Source organism: Heteronotia binoei, chromosome 8 (genome assembly GCF_032191835.1).
Source record: "Heteronotia binoei isolate CCM8104 ecotype False Entrance Well chromosome 8, APGP_CSIRO_Hbin_v1, whole genome shotgun sequence".
NCBI lineage: Eukaryota > Metazoa > Chordata > Lepidosauria > Squamata > Gekkonidae > Heteronotia > Heteronotia binoei.
This window is the reverse complement of record NC_083230.1, coordinates 55,908,721-55,928,928: the sequence shown is the minus strand read 5'-3', so window position 1 is coordinate 55,928,928 and position 20,208 is coordinate 55,908,721. Positions and strand designations below refer to the sequence as shown.

General features: G+C 40.1%; 1 protein-coding gene across 1 annotated transcript in view; it reads right to left on the bottom strand.

The window, feature by feature from the left end:
• Positions 1–12,269, bottom strand: part of ZDHHC17 (zinc finger DHHC-type palmitoyltransferase 17) — a 128,452-nt gene extending 116,183 nt beyond the window's left edge. The window contains exon 1 of the mRNA XM_060245116.1: positions 12,147–12,269. Coding sequence (XP_060101099.1) covers positions 12,147–12,209 — 63 coding nt within the window. The 5' untranslated portion in view covers positions 12,210–12,269. The remainder of the gene's footprint in view (positions 1–12,146) is intronic.
• Between the last annotated feature and the right edge of the window lie 7,939 nt (positions 12,270–20,208).

The window sequence follows — 20,208 nt, the reverse complement described above, 5'->3', positions numbered from 1 at the left end:
ACTAATTTGCATATTAGGCCACATCCCCTGACTCCAAGCCAGCTGGAACTGCGTTCCTGTTTAAAAAAAAAACAAACCCTTGTTGCTGCCATCCTGTTTATTGTATATGCTATTTATCAGACTGCAAGTTTTAACCCATTTTAATATGGTTCTTATTGTTTATATCAGAACTTTTATTTATGGTTTGAACATATAACTGAAGAATGGAAGATAGCTGTCACAAAGTTTCTTTTCCATTGCAGTTTTGAACTATTTCCATATTCCAGCATTTGGGATTTTTTTTACAAACTAAATTTTCTTTCCAGTTAGCTTTAAGCTGCTCTTTGCTACAGCTTCCCTAAGCCAGACATACTTTCATCTCCTTAACTACTCTTCTCCGCTCTCTTAACCGTCACTTTCCCTAATATTGTCAGCTCCCACTGGCTGCTCATAGGGAGAAGCAGAACCTAACCTGTTAATCAGGTTGTGTATTTGTGTATTTGATTTATGAGGGTTCCCCTCAATGGATAATATTCAAGGACCCACACTGCTGCATGAAAGTGATCTTCCTCCACCTCAAGTGAAACATTCACAGATTTCACAGATTCCTAGCTATGAGGCTTGCCCTCGGGGCTGATCCAGAAACTCCAGCTGGTGCAAAATGCAGCAGCACAGCTGTTAACTGCATTAACTTTACAGGCAAGCATTCGGCTGGTGCTGTACCAACTGCACTGGCTACCAGTCAAGTACCGGATCCATTTCAAGGTTTTGGTACTAACATTCAAAGCCTTACGTGGCCTGGGACCAACACAACTGCAGGACTGCCTCTCCCCATATGAGCCCTGGAGATTTTTGAGATCGGCTAACGACATCTTTTGATTATTCCCAGCCAGAAGGACGTCCGACTTGCCTCAACCACAGCCAGGGCTTTTTTGGCTGCTACTGCACTATTTTCATCAAGGCAAGATCATTCTGGGATCAACCTAGGCTGAAGTGGGGAAGAATGGGATTTCTCCTTCCCTGTGAGTCCTCACAGGTCTTATATACTTTTGAAATTAATTTATCATTGTCTCCAAGCAGCACTTTTTCCAATTCTGTTTGCTCTTTCCTTATTCCTTCAGTTTTAATATCATTCTCCACCAAGCTCTTTATTTGTTGCATTTGAAACCAATCATATTTATGATTCAACTCTTCAGCAGTTTTCAGTTCTATTTTGCCACTTTGTATTTTTAATAACTGATTATATGACATCCACTTTTCTTCGCCTATCTCAGCCATTATTTTTATTACTTCAGCTGGCACTATCCATAACGGTCTTCTCTCATCTCCATATTTCTTGTATTTAATCCATGTATTTAGCAAATTATTTCTTATATAATGGTGAGAGAAAAAACCGTCCATCTTCTTTTTTCCATAATACAAATACGCGTGCAAGCCAAATTTAGTTCCGTGACCTTCCAACACTAAAAGTTTTTTGTTTAACGTTATCCATTCTTTCATCCACACTAAACAAACTGCTTCCTGATATAATTTTAAATTTGGCAGTTTTTTATATAATTTGGCAGTATAATTTTAAATTTGGAAACCCACCTCTTTCTTTTGCATCTGTCAAAATTTTCATTTTAATCCTTGGTTTCTTCCCAGCCCACACAAAATTCTGAGATTTTCCTTTGCCATTTATCAAATTGTTTGCCATCCTTCACAATAGGAATAGTTTGAAACAAATACATTATTCTTGGTAAGATATTCATTTTGATTGCAGCTATTCTACCCAACAATGACAAATTAAGCTTATTCCATTTTAACATGTCTTCATCCATTTTACGCCATAACGTCTGATAATTATTTTTAAACAGATCAATATTCTTCATTGTTATCTCCACCCCTAGGTATTTTACCTTAGAGGGGACTTCACAACCATTAGTCTCTGTAATTCTTGTTGCTTGTTCATCCGCATATTTTTACACAGAATTTTTGATTTTTCTCTATTAATACAAAGTCCCGCCAACTCCCCATACTCTTGTATTTTAGCTAGCAGCAAAGGTGTAACTTGTATGGGGTTTTCATTTATAAACATTATATCATCAGCAAAAGCTCTATATTTGTAAGCAAATCCTTTTATTCTTAATCCTTCTATTTCTCTTTCTGCATCAATAATATTTCAACAATGGTGAAAGCGGACAGCCTTGTCTAGTACCTTTGCTAATTTTTATGTCTTCTGTAAGATCTGTGTTTATACCTTGCACTTTGTTCAAAATATATATTCTTAACTTGCTGAATCTTTCTCGTAGGCTCTTGTCCTCATGTAGCTTTCCCATGTCTCTACACCTGTTTCCCACCTCGTAATTACCTGCTTCTTAGTCTCACCCCTAACATACCCTTACCCCCCCAGTTTGCAGTCATCATTTTGGGTTGGTCTGACTACTCAAAATACCACCTGAAGCTTTTCCCCCAGTGCCATCTGCATATGCACAGTCAATACTTGGGAGCATAGCCCTGCAACTTCTTTTTTTCTCACCTTTTACTGCAATCTTGGGGTTTCTGCAGATTTACAGAAACATGTACCTTAGCTCTAGGTAGCCCCATGCAAATTATTTTAATCTGAATGGCAGAAGGGCATGACACCCATAGTTAAACATACAGCACATTAAACTCAAAACCTCTGAGTTCAGAAATAATTCAGTTTTTAAAAAAATTTAAACTGCAAAGCAATAAGCTGTTCTCATTTGCAAATTAACACTAATATTTAATATTATCCATCGCCTAAAGCAACTGTTTATGTGCAAGATGTATTTCAGTTTTTTGGTATCTTAGTTTCTATCTGTATTGTTCATGTCTTCTGTACCCATACTGATGATACAGAGGTAGGTGACAAGAAATTTTTACTTTTTGTGTAGTATTAAAAGACAAACAGTGGTTTACTACTGTGCAACTGTATTCTATACTTTAAGTTTTAATTTACATTGCTTTCACAAGTACTAGGTTTTGGGCTTACTGTGACTTTTTTTTTAAAGGATTGTGACTGACACCCTTGTAGTATTTCTTGAAGCCATCACCAGCTAATCTAATTAACCTGTATAAATACCGGTTAAAAGGTACATAATGTCGCAAGAGATGTCTAATATCTTGGGATATGAGTTTAACAAAGTTGCAGAGACTTTTCTGTTGGGATTACAAATGGAAAAATTTCCAAAAGAAGATAGAACTTTAATCTGGTACAGTTGTGGAAGCAAGAAAAAATACCAGAGAAATGGGGTTGGATTATAAAAGTTATGTCATGGAGTGAAATGGACAAATTAACAAGAATATTAAAAGACTATGATTTAGAAGTTTTTAAGATGGAGTGGAAGAAGTTCAGAAGATACGTAGAAAAAGAGTGGAAAATAAAAGGACATTGGACAATCTTTGATAATGATTAAGTTTTTTAAAACAAGAATATAACTTTTGGTTTTTTAATAGTTAAGGGTACCTTTAATATTTGTTTTTCTTTAAGTAAATAACACTGGCGGGGGTCAAGTAACGGGGGGAGGGGTGGGGGGAAAAGTAAGATATGGGGTAGATAAATCTTTCCTTTTTTAAGTTGTAAGATATAGATATAGATTTGCTACTATATGTTACCGATAAAAATTGTTTATTGACAAAAAAAGGTACATAATGTCTTTGTATGCAAAAACTATTATCTTTATACTGCAATTAGGATTGTTCTTTTAAACGAATTTTCAGTACTTACAACTGTATTATTAAATTACATATTATATTTTGTACATCTGGACTATGTGCAGTTAGTTATATTTTACTTTATCTTTGTTTCAACCTTTTTTGTTAGCATGCTTTGATCTTAGCCACTATTAAGAAATGCAACATGCACTCTGAAACACACACAAAAATACTGTTTAGTCATATCACTTAGAGAAGCGGTTCTCTACATTTAAAAAAAATCTACCCCAGGCACTTTAAAACATAAGGTCTCCAGAGAAGCCTTCCAAAAGACTATAAAAGAATAGTTAATGCAGTTTACATTGCAGCTACTGAGAAAGAATATGAAGACTAAAACAACAATATAGCCTTTTAGAAAACTATCAACAGAAATGGGGTCGATATAATATCAAATCAACTGTAATAAACCAAATAGCACACCAAAGAATATCTTTCCAACTATTCAAAAATAATCCCAAACTGAAATACAACAGGGGAACTTCATTCAGTAAAAGTCAATCATGTAACCGATTAATCCTGCCCATTCTCCAACATGCTCAAACAGTTTTTACATAACAAAGAGATAGACAGATGCATGATAAGAGGCTTTAATTCAAAAACAGTATTTGGAAGCCATAAAAATCATGTGATTTTTATGCACAGCTGGTGAGGAATAAGTCATTGCTTATAGCTAAATAAACAAATCCCAAACTGGACCACTCTGATTAGCTCATTTTGATTTGTTAAGGCTGAAATACTTGCCTTTTAAAATTAATGGGAGTTTTTTTTGTTCCCCATTGACTCCGATGGATTGCAGATTCTTCTTTCAGTGTCAACCTGATTTTAAAATATTCATTCTAAATTTAAAAGAAAGTGTTTATTGTAAGTGTATGTTACATATAATTCACCTTTCTCACTCAGAATCAAGGTGAATTACATTATATAAATCAGTACAATTAACAGGATGAGGAGACAACTGACAAATAATGTAACAGAACTAGGATTGGAGAAAACTGAAACAAAGAACAAGCATTACTTCGTTCCCCTGATGGGGTTTGGGTGTTAAGTGGACTCAAGAGTTCTAACGCTTTATTCAGGCTAAATATCCTTTAGCTGAGGATCCGCATTTTATACCTTCTTGATTGTGAACTGCTCCCCCCTGCTGGGGTTTGGGTATTATGTGGTCTCAATACTCTGAGTCAACCCCATCTCTCTGCTCACACCAAGTGCCTTGGCTGAGGACCCATATTTTATACCCTCCTGGTTGTGAACTTATCTCAACTACTGGGGTTTGGGTGTTAGATGGACTTAGGGCTCATGGCCATGCAAGAGAGGTTATGCCAGAGAACAGCCTTGCATGAGAAGTTCTCCAGGTGATTGGTGTTGGTGGTCTAAAAGGACTTGGCAAGGTACTCCCTCACCATCACCTCTGCTGAATCCTCTGCCACTGCAAGCCTGGCATCTCCACTGTTGCTTACCTCCCGGTTTACTACTGACAACCAGTAGTGGCGCTTCTCTCTGGTTGGTCTATTTGAGGAAGGGTTGCTGGTCTGCACCTCCTCCTCCTCCCCAGTTTCTTCTACCTGCTGTTCACTCTGGCCACATCTGCTGGCCTGTAGCTTCTGCAGCAATGCTCCTTTTATCCAGGGGTCACAGTCTATACAGGCCAGCTTGTACTCCTCTTTATTGCAGAGAGGATACAACCTGCTGGTGATATTGCAATTTCTCTGCCAAGGCCCTGACCTGTGGGACAGCAGCCAGCTCCAGTGAGAAGGCCAGCACCTAGTCCACCCCTGAATCGGGGGATGACTTCCCCCAGGCTGGCTGTATGAGTGCATAGTACATTGGTGGTGTCCTGGAAGACTTGAGGACATGCACCATTGGGGAGAGGGTCAACAAGTCATTGGAGCTGATGCTGAGCTCCTCCCTGTGTAAGATGGTCATGGAGGAGATGACACCCTGCACAGTGTTCTTCTACTCCACCAAATGTGCAATCATGGCCTAGGTGGCGTTTCTCATACCCCTCCCCCTTCCTCTCTTGCAGCAGACTTGATACCAGGCAGGTCTCAAGCAAGAACCACATCTCAAGAAGGGCAACTTCCCAGGTGGTCTTGACAATGTTCCCCAGCCCCAGAGCATACTTCACCACCAAGCATATGGAAACCTCTGCCAGTATGTTGGCACTGGTGTCCATGACCATGGCGATGGATGATGTTTCCACCACCCACCCACGCCCTCAGGCTTCAGCAATGTTTTGCACTGTGTGATCTGTATCCATCCCCTACAGAGTACCACTTTTTACCCCAGTGGCAGGAGTGTTCGCTCCTACAGCCTGGGCCATGCCCTGACACTCCTGCTGGTTGCTCCAGAGGTCTGCCATGAAGTGCACAGTTCTGCCTTGTGCTTTGGAGGGCTCTGGAGCCTTGATCATCACCACTGCAGCAGATGAAAGGCTACATCCTCCATGAGAGAGAAGAGCTGGCCTTCTACAGCAACAATCTTGCTGACAATGAGGAAAGTGACTACTTCCTGGGCCCTCCACATAGCCCTACTGACCTCCTGTTGTCTCGCCCATGGCAGTCCAGATGCAGGGAGCCTTACTTGGAGGGGCTTCTTGCTTCCCCTCTGCTTCTACCTGTTGAGAGGAAGTGGGCTTCTTCTTCCTCTTGCTGGCTGCCACTCTTTCCTCTGGCAGCAACATAGTTGCTTGGTAGTGTCTGCAAAGATTAGAGCAGAAGTGTTGGAGCAGGTTTGTGCTCCTCAAGGCATGGGAGTGGCAGACCTGGCACTCTGCCATAAAGGGGTCACTAGGAAGGGTCCGCAAACTGTGGCCCCAGGAATGGAGAAGGTGGGAGGCACAGGTGCTTTCTGGTGCTGAGTGGCGTAGCAAAAGAATGTACTCAAGGTGGAAGCAGCAAATATATGAGAAATAATACTGAGTAAGATCTGGTTCTAACTTCTGCTTAAGTCAATAGCTGTATAAGCAGTACTAGCTAGATAAAAGTGTAAACAGTGCTGTCCTCAAGGCAACACTGCATTCAACACTCCATTATTTTTGTGCAACACACCAATCTTGCCACTTTTCTGGAATCTGTTACATTTGCTGAAACAGATGCAACATATTTCCACATAAAAAGTTGGCTTAGCTAGAAAGGGCAAGAGAAGGCTACTGTAATTTTTATCATGTGGAAGGGCAAACTATACATGCAGGCTACTGAGCATCTCACAAGACAAACCAAAGAAATTCCACTTCCATAAAGTCCAACAATAGCAAAGATTTTTCAATGGAGGGCTAAAATTCCTGCTCTAGAGACATGGTATTTGGCTGTCAACTTCAGGGTCAAGATATTAACATTTTCTAAACATTTATTTAAAAGGATTCCATTCCCCAGATTTTTAGTTGATAACACGAAACTACATGAATACTGTATAACTTAAAACGTCCTGTGTTCTAAATTACAATGGAATTTACATAAGAGCTATAAGATATGGCAATTCAAGTAAATGGAACTACTTGAGATATTAAAGCTGGGAGGGAGAGGGCATTTTTCTTCATAAGGATTTTTTTTTAAAAAAAGAAAAATCACATGAACTATTTTCTCATTTGGAATTACTGAAGTACTTTTAAAAAAAAGACTTGATCAAAATGTGTAGCATTGCGTAGTATGACATTCATGCTTCTAAATTCCATATATATGCCTAGTAGAGCTATTTTATGTGCTAAGAAATAAAATACACATTTTATGTTGTTAAAGTAGTAATATTAATTAAGGTTTGATAGGAAATTAAGTTTTGCACTTTTTGCCCTTTCCAGTTTCCTCTTTTTGCACTGACTGTTTAAAGCAGGCCTAATATATTGTACACAGAAAAAGACAGTGGCCATTTCCACAACTGGGTTACCATACAGTAAACTGAAACACTTTAAAAGATAAAGTTTAAAAGATAAAGCCAGTTTGGTGCAATGGTTTGGTGTGCGGACTCTCTTATCTGGGACAACCAGGTTTGATTCCCCACTCCTCCACTTGGATCTGATGGAATGGCCTTGGGTCAGCCATAGCTATCACAGAGGTTGTCCTTGAAAGGGCAGCTGCTGTGAGAGCCCCACCCACCTCACAAGATGTCTGTTGTGGGGGAGGAAGATAAAGGAGATTGTGAGCCGCTCTGAAACTCTGAGTGGAGAGCGGAATATAAATCCAATGACGTCTTCTTAAAAAAAATCCATAATTATGAATGATCACAACACAAGAGTTAAATCTTACATATAGGTTTATTTTTATTTATTTATTTATTACGTTAAGCTTATATCCCACCCTCTCCGCAAGCAGACTCAGGGCGGCTCTTGAGGAGTTGCTCAATTTTGCTCTACTTGCTTTTAAGAGATTTTAAGAAATTAAAACTAACTTCCTGCTCTCTTTAATTCTCCACAGAATTCTATATTTCTGAAATCTCAATATACTTTTATATACAAGTACATACTAGAAGAATACTAGTTTGCAAATAAAAATAGGTGATAATTAAAATAACCTGAATCCTTTTTTCTTTGCATCTTCTAAGTATCTTATTTCTTCTTCTCCACTTGCTTCCTTGGCCTTAATCCCATCTTCTGCCTACCAGAAAAGCCTTTGTATTTACTTTATAATTGCAAGAATGGAACAGATTCAAATTACCTATATATCTGACAGTTCACATCTACCTCTGATAAAAAGATTACATATCAAATGTATGTTTTAAAAAGGTGAGGGTATATTCTTTAACCCTTTATGACAGTCTAGAAGAAATTATGCTCAATAAAATCAGTGGGGTAGAACCACACACAATGGTTCCTGACCCTTGGTCTGTGTCATTGTACAATCACATCTACAGCCTATAAAAAGTCCACCAAAACCACTTTTTCCAGCTCACTACCACCTTCTTCTATTCATCTAGAGTTTTATCAAAAAAGAACACAGAATCTTCAGAATGCAGTAACTAGTGCTGCTCATAAATACATTTCACTTACCTGAATTTGGATTCTATGTTCCCTTCCCATACTTCCCATAATTTCTCCCTCCTACTTTCCATTATCTTTATACTTTCCATCCTTTTCTTTATCTTCTTGTTTTATAACTATCACACAATATCAACTTTGTACTGGACTGCCTATAGCTGCATCTTGTTTAGTATCATTTTCTTCAAAGATGACTTAGTAAAATATGGGAGTTTTTATAGTAGAAATAACAGGAAAGACCTTCAGTAAAAGATTTTTTTGGCCACAATACGAGAATACAGACCCAGATACAAGTGCAGCTATAAATCTGTAATTTTGAGATTCAATAAACATGCATAAAAGCATTAACTCATATGTAAGAAAATTTCTATTCTTTACTAATGGAATTCTAGGACAGTAATTTTAAGATAGGAAAATGAACATGCAGGTATCATGCCATATTCTTTAGTAAAATGCTGCACACTTAGTGAAAGACAGAAAGTTCAGAAATATGGTGTAAAATCATTTAGTCTTTTATAAGTATTACGGTATTACAAAGGTCTGGAGAGAAGGAAAGTCCAAATGTATTACATCCTACACTAAATTTTTACTTCCCATCCCATCATACCTTTACAATGCCAAAAACTTACTTAAAAGCTAGAAGATCTGGCACAGAACCTTTTCTCATCGCTCAACAAATAGTAAATATTGGTCCTGAATTCCCACTCCAAATGGCCAGCTTTTAGGAAATGTTTCATTTCTAAAAAGTAAGTGCTGAAGCCTAAATCTGCTGGAGGCTACATTTAATAGAAATAGTACAGCACAAGGCAAAACTACACATTACATCCACTATGGCACCACCTCAAGGGCTTACTGTAGGATGTGAGCCATGAGGTTCCTATGGGAACTCAATTCAGAAGCATGACATGGACCCAATTCAGATCTGGACAATGATGCAGGAGGAGACAATGATCCTGCCTCTCCTGTTTCACTGTCCTGGCCCAAAATAGCCTGGAAGCATTATTTGACTTGTGGGGTGGCTGCACATACAAGCATTCAGTGGACATGTAGCATACCCTGGGACTATTTTCAAATGGGAAAAAGGCATGAGGGGAAGGCAGGTGCCCCTCTCCCCATGATCCCAATCTAAACTGTTCTCCCCATGGACTTTTGAACTGAGCTCCCACCTCACAGCTGTCATATAACTGCAAGTCCCCAGGGCAATTGTATGGTAGATGTAACACAGAGTGATCAAGTAAATACGCTATGAGTAAGTGAAACTATGTATTCATTGCAATGCCTTTGACACACCACTAACAGCATAATCCTAATCACGGTTATACACTTCTGACTCCACTGGATTCAATGGGCTTCATAAGGGCGTCACTCTATTTAGGAATACAATGTAACTCTCAGCCTTCTCCCACCATCCAAACAATATATGAGAAACACTTCTGACTTTTCATTTTCATCACTATGTGACCTAAAAGCACTAGTCCTAACCCCCAAATGCACTGGGTCAAAGTACAGTGCTTAATAGCAAGGGAAATGCATTCTGCACATGCCATACTACTAACTAATGTCTTCCAAGACTGAATTCTGGCATGAAAACCACCAAATTCAAAGATTCTAGGACTGAGCCCTTCTAAGCCTACATCAAATTAAGCGCAGTGCCTAGGGCAAACTCTGTTACAACCTTTTAGCAATGATCATATGTTCCTAATGCAAACACATTTATTGATTACTTTCGGTAACGTAAAATACTTGACCAGTTAGGGGGTTATGTCTGTGCCTTTTCATTCTTCCACAAACATCTTGATGAGCATTATCTTCTTAGGCAGCAACAAGACCAAATACATGTAATTGTTCCTACTTTCACCTTAAGAATTCTTGCCACTATTATACTTTTCCCACAATGTGTAAAGTTTAATTGCATGATTATCACTGAAACGACGGTAAAGGGGATAAGAATTACCAGTTTAAGATATTGTCTCAGACAAAAACTTAAGACTATTAGAGCAAATACCATCTGCTCAGTCAAAAAAGAGAAAAAAAAATAAAAGCTGAACACCATTCTTTGGCACACCACCTAAAAACATACAAACATTTATCTCCATGGTATTTACTATATTCTTCAAATAACTACTGAATTGGGGGAGAGGGCAGTGTTTACATTTTGTTGACTAAAATTATCCAAACTTTCAAGTCAACTCTTGTAAAGGAGTTCTCCAGATTCTCTCTCTACACTAGCACTATCTGTGTAGGTGAAAAGAATCTCTTAACCCCTTTGTATGGAAAGGGATAGAGCTATCATTTTTGGTAAGAAGTGAGACATCATTTGCCTTCAAGGTGTTGGAAACTTTGGAAAGATCTCTGGAGTGTTTTAAAATTGTAGCATGCGCAAATGCTGTCAATATTATGAGGGATGAGTTACTGAAATGTAGCAAATCTCTCCCCATTGGCAATCCATGTTGGAAGAAGGGGGCAACTGACAAGTATCATCAATACAATTCTTCCTGGCATTAAAAATATGAGCAGTAACTTGGGAGTAAAAAGAAAAGGCAGGTTTTGCAGCAAGCACAGTTAGCAACTGCAGGAAATAGTGATTTATGCAAAATGGGCAAAGGTTGAAATTCAATGCAACCGTTCAAGGAAGCGTGTTCTGCTTGGGATTTCCATTAATGTCTAAATAAATGTATATCTGACCAAAATGTCAGCCACAGTAGGCCCCAACCTGTTCAACATCAAACTAACAGATCAATAACCCCAGCAATACAACAGAGTGCTTTTGAATTCCCGGTCTTGAACCATTTCACCTAACAGGCAGACAACTGCAATCTTCAAAACACCCAATCTATAAAGTAGCCCTGGGGCGCCATAAACTGCACAACTGCCTGCTTTTGCAGTACAGAGAACTCAAGGTTTTACCAAGTACTGAATGAGCGATGGTGTTTAACAGAAACACGTGTGTCACAGTGGTACTTCCCAGAAGATTGAGTTTCAGCAGCAGGCAGATGAAGGTGTAGGAACAGCGACAAGGATGTCACTACCCCCGTCCAAGTGAACACAAGGCATTCAGAGTTCTTCACTCATGGAAAGGCTTAAGTAAAGAGGAAACAGAAGCAGCAATTGCCCAAGCAGCCACTCACCACAGCTTCCCTCTATGTAAACACAGAGGCATAAAGACCCTTTACTAGAAACATAAAGGCGGCGAGGGGGCTGACAGGAAGAAACTCTCACCACCCGGGCTTCCTTGTCGTACAGGTCTTCATCCTCGTTTCCCACAACCCAGCGAAGCGCATTCTCCGTCGCGTACCCTCTCCAGCAATCTTCCCTGCGCCTCCGGGCCAACCTCCACCCCCGCCCCGGGAAGGGAGTGCCAAGGGCGGAAGCTCCAGCAGCCGCTACCGCCTCCTACCCTTCCCCGCCCTCCGCCTTCCCTGTTCCTCCCTTCTTTCCCTAACAGGACAGCAAGAAGAGAACGGAAAGCAAACGACGGCCTCACCTCAGGGTGCAGGATAGGGACACAGCCCGCTTCCTTCTCGTACTCATCCAGAGGCGCCGCCATCTTAGTGCGAACGCGCCGCCCGCTGCATGCTGGGTAACGCGCTCCTTCGCGACCTCTCGCTACGCTGGAAGGGGGAGAGCGAAGGGGCCGCTGGAGCCACTCAGTGGCAGGAACACTGTAAAAGGGGAAGGCTCTCGAACTCCGTAGGAGTTCAGATCTCTGTCCATCTTGGGCCAGCTAACTGTTATCCTGCAAAGCAGCTCGCCCGGATCTCTCTTATCTCAGCAGGTGGCTACGGATCTCGTGGACTGACTATTCATACGCGCGCACATACACGTGTTTTTATTTTCAGATCATACGACTTACTCCGTCAACCACGTTGCAGTGTTTCCCACTCCAAAATGATTTTGAAGGGTGGGAAAAGATGCAAAGAAAAGGTACAAAAAACCGATAAATCGATTGAGGTACCTTCCGTAAAAAGAAACGTCTAAACAGTCTCCTACCAGGGGAAAGAAAGGTGTCCAAAGGGGAATGTGATCAACCTTTGTGCATTTTTTCCCTTCATCTTGGCCCCACCTTATGTTGATACCCTAGTGATTTATGCGAGCAAAACAACGGACATGTCTTGGGAAAGAAAAAGGGGGAAAATACTTGCCCGTTTTCTGTTGCGTTCACCTCTATGTTCCCGATTTTCATTCCAGCTTAGTTTGTTCTTCCTATTCCCTTTACCTACTGACTGGCTTCCTGTGGTCCAATCTTAGCACTTTGTGTCCACCACCAGGGAGTTATGGGTTTTCCCAAGTTCCTTCTTTGCTTCTTGGTCCCTGGTTTCCCTGCAAAAGCTTACTATTCTTCTTCAACCTCAGTCATTCCCAACCCCCTACTGCCAGCGGTAGAACTCTCTCTGACTACTACCAACCCCGCATAGGCGTGAACTACACGGGGGCTTGAGGCCCCCCCCCTGGATTTTCCCAGCGGGGGCTGAGCCCCCTCTGGGCAACCAACACAGGAGTTGGGGCTTCAGAGGCATGAAAGGGGTGATAAAGTCTATATGTGATTTTCCCTCTGAGCCATGACCACGTATGGTACAAGGATTTTCAAAACCAGTGATTCTTAAAAAAGGAATGGCCTTCAAGTCTCTGATACCATAAATATGCATGCCACCCCATAGTAAGATCATGTTCTTCTAACAACAATTGTCTCTTGTCATTCAGCAGTATCCAGTCTCTTACCCATAGAAGCGCAGAAGCTTTATAATACAATTGCCAGTCTGGAAGGCCCATACCTGCTCTTAATTTTGAATCTTGCAGTATCTTTAATTTAATTCTAGTTTTTTTGCCTTGCCAAACATATTTGGCGACCATCTTGTTCAGTTCTTGAAAAAATCCACTATTTAAAAATATTGGAATAGTTTGAAACAGGAATAGTAACCTTGGAAGGATATTCATTTTTATTAAGGCTGTTCTTCCCATTAAAGATAAGTTCGTTGTGCCATTTTTTCAAATCTTTTTTAATTTCTTTAACTAGTTTGTCATAATTATCTGTTTTTAAGTTGCTACACTTATTTGAAATAGCAACACCTAGATATTTAATTCTTTTTTCATACAAAACCCCTGATTTTTGCTGGAAGGATTGAATTTGTTCCGTCATCATATTCTTTGTCAAAAATGTTGTTTTATGGTAATTAATCTTTAATCCTGCCCAGTAACCTAATTGTTTAGTCTTTTTTTATGACAGTCTATTGAGTCCATCGGTTGTTCTAATATAAAGACTAAGTCATCTGCGAAGGCTCTGAGTTTATATTGTTCATCTTTTATCACAGCTCCCTTTATACTTGTATCTTCCTTTATTTGATTATTCAGTACCTCTAGAAATAAGATGAAAAGTAGAGGTGCCAATGGACAGCCTTGTCTTGTACCTTTTTGAATGTTAATTACATCTGTTAGTTCGCCGTTTACTGTCACCCTTGCATTTTGTGAAGAATATATTGCATCTATTGTTCTGAAGAAGTTTTCACCACATTCCATACCTTTCAGTTGCTGTAGCATAAAGTGCCAACGAATATTATCGAAGGCCTTCTCAGCATCTAAACAAATTAAAACCAGTTGTTTCTCTGGACGAGTCTAATAATATTCCAAGATATTACAAACTGTTCTGACATTATCTTTCAAATATCTTTTAGGAAGGAATCCTGCTTGATCATAATGTTTTGTAGACTGTAGAACTTTCTTCAAACGTTGTGCTAATATTGCAGCAAAAATTTTATAATCCACATTTAAAAGGGAAATTGGACAATAGTTTTTAATATCTTTAAAATCATTATTTTCTTTTGGGATCAAAAATACTGTAGCTTCTTGCCATGAAACTGGTATTTGGCCTTCCTCTTGAATCTTTTCAATAAGACGCTTAAATGGCAAGAGTAAAGACTCTTCATAAGCTTTGTAGAATTCTGCAGGTAATCTATCTGGGCCCGGAGGTTTACCATTCTTTTGAGATGCCATTGCATCTCGAAGTTCCCTTATTGTTATTGGCTCATTTAAAATTTTTTGTTGTTCTTCTGTAAATTTACTGAGATTATTTTGGTTGATATATTATTCTAAATCAATTTTATGAACTTGCTTATCTTCATATAATTTTTTATAGAACTGTTCCACAATTTGACATATTTCTTGCTTTTGTGTTTTCTCTTTGTTGTTCTCATCTTTCAGTGTCGTAATTATTCTTTTGGCCTTCTCTCATCCTATAAGCCAATCGCCTTCCAGGTTTATTGGCATGTTCAAAAATTTTTTGTCTAGCATACCTCAATTTAATCTCCATCTCTTCCATAAGAATTAAATTCAATATGTGTTGCATTTCTTTCACCTTTTTTTGAAATTCATATTTTGTTGGCTGTTTTTTACAATTCTTTTCAGCTTCTCCAGCTTGTGACATTAAGTTTTGAAAATTTTCCGATCTTTCTTTTTTTCTTTTTCTTGATACTATATCTAATTGCAAGGCCCCTATAATAAGCTTTAGCAGTGTCCCAAACTACTTGCATCTTTACCTCTTGTGTTATGTTCTGTTTAAAAAAGGATTCCATTTCCACCTTAGATTCTTCAAGAAAGTCTTTAGCATTCAAAACTGAAATATTTAGCCTCCACGATCTTCTCATCTGTGGGCCTTTGAGCTTTATCATTACAGGGCTATGGTCTGAAATAACTCTTGTTTGAATTTCTGTATCAACTAAGTCCTTAATTATACTTGCAGAGAGCCAACACATATCAATTCTTGACCAAATTTGGTGGCTAGAGGAATAGTAAGTAAAGTCTTTGGAGTTGGGATATCTTGTTCTCCAAATCCATTTCTTCTGCTAATTTCCAAAAACTTGTTGGTAACTGAAGACCTTTATTTTTCATCTGTTTTTGCATTTTTTTTGTCCAGTTGTCTGTCAGAAACTGCATTGGAATCTCTTATTAGACAATATTCTGCATACTCCAAATTTGATAAGATGCAAATCTTGAAAAAAATTCTCTTGATGATCATTTGGGGCATAGATATTTGCAGATTTTTTTTTAATTATCCACTCTAATTTCCACTAATAGAATTCTTCCATCTTCAAAAGCGTATTGCAATTGTGGGTTAAATTTATCTTTAATATATATTGCCACTCCCCTTTTCTTCTTGTTCATGTCTGTTGCTGTAAATAAATTACCAAGTTTTTTATTTTTCAAAAAATGTTGATCTTTAGTTAAAATATGAGTTTCTTGTAAGCAAATTTTTATCAGCTATCTAAAAGTCTTCCTCCTTTTGGCAGGAGAGTCGAGCCCATTCACATTAACTGAAATTATTGAAGCCATTATGGATTTTGCTTATCATTATCTTTTTTATCTTTTTTGGGGATGCTATCTTGTATGGTATCTCCATGGTTGATTTGGATTTTCTTCACCAGAACTTTCTTCCTCCTCCTCCTTCTTTTCCTTGCCTTCTTTTTCCTTCACTCTATCCAGAAAATTCTGAGCTTTAAAAATTGAGTTAATCCTGTATCTGTTCTCCTGGCAGATAAAAAGAAGGCCTTCTGGCATTAGCCACATGTAGGATATTTCTCTTAAAAAGTCTGTTAACGCTTGATATTGTCTCCTCCTTTATCTCACTGGCCAAGGTACCTCTCTTAGAATTTTCACCATATTTCCAGCTATCATCATAGGTCTGTCTTTTACTTGCTTCAAAATGTCATCTTTAGTCCTCTTTCTTGTGAGTCTCAAATGAACTTCACTAGGTAATTTGTTTCATCTTGTATAGCTTGATGGCACCCGTCTAACTTGATCAAACTCTTCTTCCATCCTGTGAGGAGTCACCTATAAAATTTCAGCCAAGGCTTCACTTAAAATTTTCTGTAAATCTTCATTTTTCTCTTCTGGTATATTTTGAAACCTCAACATATAGGAGGCTCTGTCTACTTCCAGCTGCAAGAGTCTAGAATCCTGTATACTCTGTTCTTTTTCCAAATGTTCCACCTTTTGGATATTCTCTGTCACCTAACCATCTAGTACTTTAAAGGCTTTGTTGGTCTCAGCTGTCTGTCTGCTATTCTCCAAAAGCTCTCTGCCATCTGTTCACCAAAATTGTCTACTTTACTAGTCAGCTGTGTTATAGCAGTCATTAAGGTGTTTTGCATTTCTTTCATATCTCCCTGCATGGTCGTAAATTTCCATGGCCCAGGTGGAGCGTTAGGCGAAGGAAATGGTGGCTTTCCTTCTCTGTTATCTTTTTTTTAAGGTTTCTTTGAAACCAATCCCAGCTTTATTTTCCATTCTTATTAGAGTAAGCACACTCACAGCCACAAGTTCAATAATGCCTCTTCAACGTTTGTTTTGAAACTCTATGTTCCTGTTTATAACAGATAAGCTAATCTCCACCAAGCGATGCCCTTATTATGAAGTACCGGTAGTTTTAAAAAGAAAACAACCTTCTAGCTTCTATCAACAATTTGTGGAAGCCAAAATAATGCTAAGAATAATAATAAACAGAACTTTTTAGCCAACCACACTAAATAGTCAATAGGCAAAACAATTCAGTTCACCACCACAACAATTCACTGTTACAAGTCATCTAGCAATGCTGATTCAGTTGAAATCCAAATCACCACAACGTCTTTCAAATAACTTCAAATTTCAGAAACTTCAAGGTGTAAATTTGTAATCCAGGGCTGAATGCCCTATTTGTAATCCAAGAGTGAGATCCAAAATTAAAAAAATAAGCCAATAATCCAAACAAAAGAGAAGGAAATCAGGCACTAACAAAAGTAAAGGCAAAAAATAATAGAAAACAGGAAAAAGTTCCCCTATTTGGTGATAGAAAAAGGAATGAAAAATGAAAGGGGCATAAAAAAGGAGTACCAAACAAAAAAATATTTAAACAATGTCAAAAAAATATTCCAGTCACAGATAAAAAGTAGTCAAAGAAAAAATAAAAACAAGTTTAAAAGGTTATATCCATATCATCCAACAAGAATAGATAAAAATCCACTTTGGAAACTTGTAGAGGTATTCTTCTTACAGCCAGAGATCCTGTTATGTTTTATAAGTCAATATCAAGTACCCACCACCCTTTAGAAGTTAATTAAAGCTCTTATAAATTCATTCAGAACACTTCAATTTAAGCTTCAAAGTATTTTTAAGTCAGCTATCTTTCACATCCATGTACACTTGTCAGTAAACATCTTTCCCAAAATCCAAAGCATTTTTCTCCCCCAAAGGGGGTTTAAAGTAGATCAGATAAATTCAGCCATCGTCTCTTATAAAACTAAAAGTTGGTGTGATCTCCTCATACAGACTATTATTTGGGAGGCTTAGGTTCAAAATACACAGTGTATAAAAGGAAATGTGCTGCGTGAACTTGGTTTGGACAGACACTCTCAGCCTAACCCACCTCTATGACTTGCTTCACAGAGAGAGAAAGAGACACTCAGTAGCAAGGCTAGGGGGAGGAGGAGGCACTCAGAACTGCAGCATAACAAGCCCAAGAAAGACACAGAGAGGAATAAAACACAGCCCATACATTAAAAGAAATGTTTTTAGGTGCCAGTGGACTCAAAACTTAGGTACCAGTGTAATGGACTGAAAACACACACAGAAATGCCTGGGAAGGGAAGAGGCAGGCGGGGGTGGGGGTGGGGAGAGGAGAATAGGAACCAGAGCCAGCTCATACTAGGGTTGCCAAGTCCAATTCAAGAAATATCTGGGGACTTTGGGGGTGGAGCCAGGAGACTTTGGGGGTGGAGCCAGGAGACATTAGGGGTGGAGCCAAGATCAAGGCTGTGACAAGCATAACTGAACTCCAAAGGGCGTTCTGGCCATCACATTTAAAAGGACGGCATACCTTTTCAATGCCTTCCTTCCATAAGAAATAATGAAGGATAGGGGCACCTTCTTTTGGGGCTCATAGAATCGGACCCCATGGTCCAATCTTTTTGAAACTTGGGAGGTATTTTGGGGAGAAGCACTAGATGCTATACTGAAAATTTGGTCTCTACCCCCCAAAAAAGCCCCCTCAGAGCCCCAGATACCCGCATATCAATTCTCCATGATTTTCTATGGAAATAAGTCTCCACAGGGAATCATGAGTTCCCATCACACATTTCCCTCCCTTCCCCACACTTTCTGACGACTCTGAAGCGGGGGGAGGGCCTCCAAACTGGGGGATCCCCTGCCCCCACCTGGGGATTGGCAACGCTACCTGGAAGTGACATTACAGAAAAGTTGGAGTTTTGGTTTAGGTGGGGTTTTGGTTCAGTGTGCCCTGGAAGTGACACCACAAGAAATGACATAATTCGTATCTCCCAGCTCCACCCCCAAATTTTAGTGGGCCACAAAGGAGAAGTGTAAAAATAACCCGGCCACGGGAAAGAAAAGTTTGGGAAACCCTGCTCTACATCATTTCTTCTTGTATCAGTGATTTTTGGGCAACCAGACATCTACCTCTGCTCACAGCATCAATGCAAGTCTTATGAGACGATGCATATCTTCAGAGATTCAATTGTGTGATCAAAGGCTGCCTTTGCCAGTTGCAATTGGTGTTCAAGGACAGGTTGGGATAAGCAAACTTCCAGGGTTAAAAGGGACAGTAATACAGAAGAGAGCGCCTCTGGGTTTATGCAGAGCACCAAGAACCATCTGCAGATCTGGTCTGGAGAAAAGCAGGGATTCCAGTTCTGTCCAGATGCTGCTTTGGGGCAGTTTAGAGCCCTGGCATGTCTCCTTTTGGAAACAGCATACACACATCCAAGTTCTTCCCCTGCGATCTGTGGTGGAGGCATTACAAGCCTGGCGCTGGAAAGACACGTGGAGAGAAGCGTGTGTTAAGCAACAGACATTCCGGCTACCTGCTCGGGATTCTCTCCCCAGGGGTCTACACCCTCCCCTCCCTGGCTGCCTCTCTCACCACACGGATCTGCAGCTCCACCACTACCTTCAGCGGCATCCCCGCCGTCGGCCAGGCTCAGGGGGCTCGGAGTGTGGCAGAGGACTCTCCCGCTTCGCTCGCCCGCCCGCCCCGGCGTACCTGCTCCAGGGGAAAGCATCGGGTTGCAGGGGGAACAGCAGCTTTCGAACGCTCCTAGCGTGGAGGAGGGCTGAGGGGAGGGGCGTCCTCAAAGATTCAAGCAATTAGCGCCGATCCCTACGCAAGCCCTCCCCCCCCAGATAGGAAGGCCGGAATTGCGCTCAGTGCTGTTGGGAACGTTCGTTTTACATGAGAAGGAGAGGGACGAGGAAGCACACAAGGGTTCGCGTGCAAGTGAGTTCTTGCATCGTCAGGGGAGATTTGGTGTGGCAATTTACTAAGATTTAGCTAGGTTGCCAAGTCTGGGTTGGAAATAGGGTTGCCAAGTCCCATTTTAAAAATATCTGGGGACTTTGGGGTGGAGCCAGGAGACACTGGGGTGGAGCTAGGGGGAGGGGGGGAAACGGCGCCAGGGAGCGTGGCGAGCCGCCCTGTCTCAGAGCGGGCGATGTCGCTGCGCTGCTGGCGCCTCTTCTTGGCTCGCCGTGGCTCCTCCTCCGAGATGGGCTCAGGCTGGGCC